General features: G+C 33.7%; 1 protein-coding gene across 1 annotated transcript; it reads left to right on the forward strand.

The window, feature by feature from the left end:
• The first annotated feature begins 485 nt into the window (after nt 1-485).
• LOC128035496 (secreted RxLR effector protein 161-like) lies at nt 486-1,770 on the forward strand. The gene is made up of 3 exons (XM_052625246.1): nt 486-631; nt 728-863; nt 1,444-1,770. The coding sequence occupies exons 1-3, from the start codon at nt 486-488 to the stop codon at nt 1,768-1,770; spliced, it is 609 nt and encodes a 202-aa protein (XP_052481206.1).
• The last annotated feature ends 5,226 nt before the right edge of the window (nt 1,771-6,996 follow it).

Raw genomic sequence — 6,996 nt, forward strand, 5'->3', positions numbered from 1 at the left:
ATGTTCAGGTTCTCATACCTATCATTGATCAAGAAGTGAATCCAGAACCTCAGCAAGACAATGTTGAACAACTCCCCATTCAAGATGAGGTAATTGTTCCAAAAGAATTAAAAATCCCGCCGTCAAATCCCAGGGCTCAACCTTGGACAGGCGGTGGGAACTACCAAGCTAGAGTACGGTTAGGGTAGAAGGAATTTCCAGTGGAGCGGTGAAATACGTAGAGATCGAAAAAAATACCAACGGCGAAAGCATTCTGCTGGGCCGACACTGACACTGAGATGCGAAAGCTAGGAGAGCGAATGGGATTAGATACCCCAGTAGTCCTAGCCATAAACGATGGATACTAGGTGTTATGCATATCGACCCGTGCAGTGCTGTAGCTAATGCGTTAAGTATCCCGCCTGGGGAGTACGCTAGCAAGAATAAAATTTAAAGGAATTGACGGGGGCCCGCACAAGCGGTGAAGCATGAGGTCCACAAGAGAAATGAGAAATGCTATTCCAGATGATTATATTGTATTTCTCCAAGAACATGAGGATGATAATGGAATGATGGAGGATGATCCAATCAACTTTCATCAGGCCATGAAAAGTTCTAATTCTCAAAAGTGGATTGATGCCATGAAAGATGAGTATAAGTCTATGCAAGACAATAAAGCTTAGGAACTTGTCCCATTACCTAAAGGTGTAAAGCTTATTGGTTGTAAATGGATATTTAAAACCAATAGGGATGAAAATGGTAATGTGGAGAGGTATAAGTCGCGTCTTGTAGCTAAAGGATATACTCAGAAAGAAGGTATTGATTTTACAAAGACTTTCTCTCCAGTTTCATTGAAAGACTCTTTAAGGATAATCATGGCGCTTGTTGCTTATTTTAATCTTAAGTTATATCAGATGGATGTTAAGACTACACTTCTTAATGGTGACATTGAAGAAACAATTTAAATAGTGCAACCAGAAAATTCTGAGTCGGAAGACTCAAAGAATATTGTTTGCAAATTGACAAAATTCATCTATAGACTCAAACAAGCTTCCCATCAATGGTACCACAAGTTTCATCAAATAATTATTTTGTTCGGTTTTGAGATGAATATTGTTGATGGTTGTGTGTATCACAAATTTAATGGGAGTAAGTACATATTTCTAGTTTTATATGTCGATGACGTTTTGCTTGCCGCTAATGATATATGCTTATTGCATGAAACCAAGAGGTTTTTATCTAAAGCATTTTGAGATGAAAGATCTTGGGGACGCCTATTTTATTTTAGGAATTTAGATACATCGAGATCGATCTCGAGGTATTCTTAGATTATCACAAAAGAGCTATATCGATAAAGTACTCAAAAGGTTTGGCGTGCAAAGTTGTAGACCAGGTGACACCCCTGTCGCTAAAGGAAACAAATTTAGCCTTACTTAATGCTTTAAAAGTAACCTTGAAATTCAGGAAATGCAAAAGATTCCCTATGCATCATCTGTTGGAAGTTTAATGTGTGCACAAGTATTTAAGCGTCCGGATATTGCATATATTGTTGGGATGTTAGACAGATATTTAAGCAACCCTGGTATAGACCATTGGATAGCAGCCAAAAGGGTTATGAGATATCTTCAGATAACAAAAGATTACATGCTTACTTATAAGAGATCAGATCTTTTGGAGGTCGTAGGGTATTCTGATTCTGATTTCGCTGGGTGCCAAGATAGTAGGAAATCTACATCAGGCTATATTTACCTATTAGCTGGAGGAACTATATCTTGGAAAAGTGTCAAATAGACACTTGTAGCTTCATCCACTATGGCAGCAGAGTTTGTAGCATGCTATGAGGCATCAAACAATGGAATATGGTTACGGAACTTTGTCATAGAGCTGCGCATTTTGGAGAATGTAGAAAGACCACTCAAATTATTTTATGACAATAAGTCAGCAGTGCTGTATTCCAATAACAACAGGAGTTCTTCTAAGTCAAAGCATATTGACATAAAGTTCCTAGTTGTGAAAGAAAGAGTGCAAAATGGTCAAATATCCATAGAGCACATTGGGACAAACTCCATGATAGCGAATATGCTCACAAAAGGTGTACCACCCAAGGTCTTTCATGAGCACACTGCTCACATTGGTGTTACATTGTTTGAGGATATCATGATTTAGTGGGAGTTTATTTTATTTTATTTTATGTCTGTTTTCAGACATTTATGTATTTGGTTATTTTCTGATCAGAAATAAAGTATTCAAATTATTCACTCTGTTTATTATTTTGATACTTACCACACTTAAGTTTAAAGGGGACCATTTGGAAATAGACATGTTTAGATCATATTGCATGTAATTTTCATGCTACACATCCATACTTGATCTATGTCATTTGTTTGTGTTAATATACGTGATCAGGGATGGATTTAATTACGATATATGTAATGAAAGTCGCCTTAGTTCTATGTTAGCATAATTAATGGACGAGATTGTTCGGACTACCTTTTGTATATGATAGTAAAATTTTTTACCTCATAAGGTTATATAATGACATGTAATTATAGAATAATTAGTATATATGTGGTCCAAGTGGGAGACTTGGAAAATATGGACATCACATATATAATAAGGATAATTACATGTTATTATTATTACTATCATGATAGGTTAGCCCAAATTAAAAGTGATCTAATTTGGTTAAAGTTTTATTGGGCTTTAATTATTAAATAAAGTATGGGTCAAATATGTGTAGATACTCTAGTAATTGAGTTCTAATAAATTCTAATTAATGATGGACTAATTAGGAATTACAACTAATATGCCAAGGTTATAAATATTAGGGTTATGGTCCCCAAATTACACACAAGATATCTTTTCTAATATCCCATCCTTAGGAAAGAGAGCAAATATTCTTTGAATTTTTGTGTGCTAATTTGGAAGATTAAATCCCCAAGATCTGTAGATTTCAAGGAATTCATGGATTCAGGTACGCTTCCGCATCTAGTTTTATTCTTGTTTTGATCTTGATGATTTGACATGACACGATCCTGATTTATGGTTTATTAAGTTTTATTTCTGATTTATTTTATAATTCTGACATTAATTTGAATAAAATTTGGTTGTGTTAGGCTAAGAATTAAGAAAATCTGAAAACGATATAAAAGAGTAGTGGTTAAATTTGTTGTTCGCACTTGATTTTAAATCCGATTATTAGTAATCTCTTCCCCAATTTGTAATATTGTATTGAAAAATATGAAATTGGTTTTTAAGTGTCTAGGAAGTGCCCACTTCCCTAACACTAGAGCTCTTTAATAACAGTTTGGATGGATTTTGTTGATTATTTGGAGGATATTTAGTCCAATGATGAAGGTCATATTAATTGGAAACTCACTCGAAAGATTGGATCAAATTAAAACACTCAAGACAATCTCTTGCAACATGGACATTTTGATTGAATTGAAACTCTATTAAATTAACTGCTATGTAACAGCCCGATTTTGGGCCTAGTCGAAACAGTGGTTTCGGGACCACAAATCCAGGGAAAATATGACTATTATTATATTTTTATGGTCTACAATTTTACGGAAAAATTTCGTAAAAATTTCGTTCAAAAATTTCGACGTTTGGGCACTCAATTTAGTCAAAAGGACTAAATTGTAAAAAGTGTAAAAGTTGAGTTCTACATCTTAGAGGTATCTAATTGTTATGAAATTTTAAATTGGAGGTCTTTATGTGGTAATTAGACCATTAGTTAGTTGATGGACAAAAATGGGTATAGAATTAGTGAAATAGATTTTTTTAAGTAAGGGCATTTTAGTCATTTAGTAATAAAAAGAAATAAAATGGGAAAAAGATGGAAAAGTGGTGTCATCTTCTTCATAGTTGCTGTCAAATTTTGGAAGACACCATTGCTGGGGTTTCTTTGCTTTCTCAAGCTCATAATCAAGAAAGACGAGAAGACTACCTCAAACGGGGAAAAGAGAAGGTAGTGGAGTAAATTGCAAAATTTCGATATTTTGCACCGAGGTAAGTAAACATGTGATTTAATGCATTATTTTGATATTATTCAATATATGTTAGTATTTAATAGAACATAGAATAAATATTTGGCAAGATCCTAAAAATGTGGTTAAGTTGGGAAATGTGGTAAAGTGTTGAAAATATGGGTTTCGGTTGAACACTCGGAATAAGCCGGAGTACATTGAATATGAAGGGGTTGCTAAGTGCTGATTCCCCGACTCATTGGTGGTTGCTAAGTGCTGATTCCACTGTATCTTTAAATATAAAGGGGGTTGCTAAGTGCTGATTCCCCCAAGGGGTTGCTAAGTGCTGATTCCCTGATTCATTGGTGGTTGCTAAGTGCTGATTCCACCGTATCTTTAAATGTGAAGGGGGTTGCTAAGTGCTGATTCCCCCAAGGGGTTGCTAAGTGCTGATTCCCCGAATGATTGGTGGTTGCTAAGTGCTGATTCCACCATATCTTTGAATGTGAAAGGGGTTGCTAAGTGCTGAATCCACCGATAACGGTTAACATTCCGAGTGTTCAACGAGGAAATTGGGAAGGTGAATATTTATGTATGGTGGACAAATTTATGGGAGGAATATTGGGTTTGATACATAGTCAACCCATGTATAAGGTAAGAGGAAGTATCAAAAACTACAAAAGAGCAAATTAAATATAAAACTGTTTTGAACAACAGCAGTTGGGCAACTTTGAAAAATCACCATAAATGGTGGAAAATGAATTGGAGGTTGAATAATATATGAAATTAAAGCTGAGTGAGTCTATTTTCATATGAAAGAAACAGAGCAAGCAAAAGAGTTGTATATTTGGGGATATTTGAATTTATTTGAGACAGGGCTGGATTGATTTCGAAATCCCCTGTTCCAACTTTGGAAAATCACCAAAAATTGTGAAAAAAATAATTATGGCCTGAAATTTATATTCCTGGATTCCTTATTGAGTATATTTTTAATAGAAACAAACGATACCATTGTTTGAATTTTGTACAGAGAGTTAAGTAAATTTTAGTAAAGGGAGGTCAGAACCGTCGAGCAGTGAAACAGGGGAATATTTAAAGAATAAAATGTACTAATTGGCTAAATAAAAAATTCTTAAAATTTTATGGTGGAAAGCTATATGACTCTAGTTTTGGGGAAAATTTACGGAACTTAATTTGGAGTCCTGTAGCTCCAGATAAAAATAAATTAGCGTCTATGATGCAGAAAGACAGTTTGCTGGAAATTAAACGAACCTTGAAATTTATGTGTGACTAAAATTATGTTGCTATGAAATCATGTGGGAAATTTATTTATTTGTCATATGTTTACTTGCTAAGCTATATGCTTACTTGTTTTTATTTTCCCTTGATTATAGTGACATCAGCTAGCTCGGAATTTGGACGAAGTCAGATAATCATCCACACTATCATCAACGCTTGGGTATTTTGCAACTCATATTTTGGAAACATGGCCTGTATAGACGACTTTATGTATCGTGGCGTAAACTAATATATATATGTTTCGGGTTAAAATGTTGGTATTCATTATTAAATAAATTATGTTTGGTCATACAACTATTTTTGGTTGGATTATTGGATCTGTTTGAAAGTGTGATTGAAAACTTACAGGGGGTTGTATGTAAAAGCAAGCAGAAATGCTGTCGAAATTTTTTTTTAAAAAAAAATAGTAATACCTCATACTCTGTTCCGTTAAGGAATACGGGTAAGGAATGTTACATGCTAAGAGTCCATGTTTGGTTTATTCTCTATTATTATATTGTATTATTGTTTTAATGAGATTATGATAGATCTTCTATGGTAGCAAGTTTTGAACAAAAATCTATTTAAGGGAGAGACTTTTATAGGTATTTTGTACTAAGAGTTTTTAGCACTTATTCTATTTAAGGTAAGAAATGTTTCTTTGAGTAAAAATTGTTAGTAAAACCATTTGTGTTAAGGTTTTACTTGCTAAGTTCACCTCAGGGTGAACTTAGTGGTGAGTGTATCCGTCTTCAAGGTTTAAAAGTGAGGGAATCATTACAGGATGTGTGAGAGGTTAGAGTCACTTATTGTAAGTGTTGAAGATAGTGAATATATCTCATTGAGCTAGGCTTCGTAGACATAGAGAAACCGAATTGCGTAAACAATTCATGTGTGTTCTTTATGTTTCTGGCTTTGATGTCTAAAAAGTGTCCACTTCCCTATTACTCCTTTCAAGCACTTAGATTATTTTGCAAGCAATGATTTATTAATTTCATATTGTATAAAAAAATTGAGAAACTACAAAAACCTTTCACCAACCTCTTTTGCTAAACGTAATAGAGGTCGAATAATCCATTAAAATGAATGTTTAATCATAAGATTTAATGCTTTTTCGGATAGTACAATATCACATACAAAAATGCACGTGTAATATTGTTAATCACATCAAGACTCATGTGAGGATTTTTAATAAGACAATACATCCTTCAATCACATCTATAAACATGTATTGAACGTCTTCTGAATAAGACATCTATGTTTTGGGAGTGATGTTAAAAATTTTGTGTTGGAGTATGGATAAGAAAATTAAATTACAATTTTTTGGTAGAGCCAAAATGTTTTTGATTTTTTTTTAATATAAAAAATTTAAAATTTTAAAAACTTCAAAATAGATTATAAAATAGAGGAGTTCGGAACCCTTGCCTGCCATGAAGAGGATAAATACATCGTGGGTTTGGTTCAAAGAATGTAAGATTATCCTTGACAATAAGATTAGAGATATGTAAGATTACAAGAGGTAAAAGCACCATAGAGTCCCTTGTACTATGAGTCAGATTGCAATTTTCCACCTCTACTTAAAAAATGGACAAAATAGTCCCTATACGTTAGTTGAAAAAGCATATTGGTCATTTCTATTAAAATTTCATCCATTTATACGGTTACAAACTAACATTGTTGATGGAATAACCACGACATGTCACGTGTACATTATGCTGACGTACATGGACCAATTTTTAACAGTAAAAATAGATGAAATTTTTAATAA

Source organism: Gossypium raimondii, chromosome 12 (genome assembly GCF_025698545.1).
Source record: "Gossypium raimondii isolate GPD5lz chromosome 12, ASM2569854v1, whole genome shotgun sequence".
NCBI lineage: Eukaryota > Viridiplantae > Streptophyta > Magnoliopsida > Malvales > Malvaceae > Gossypium > Gossypium raimondii.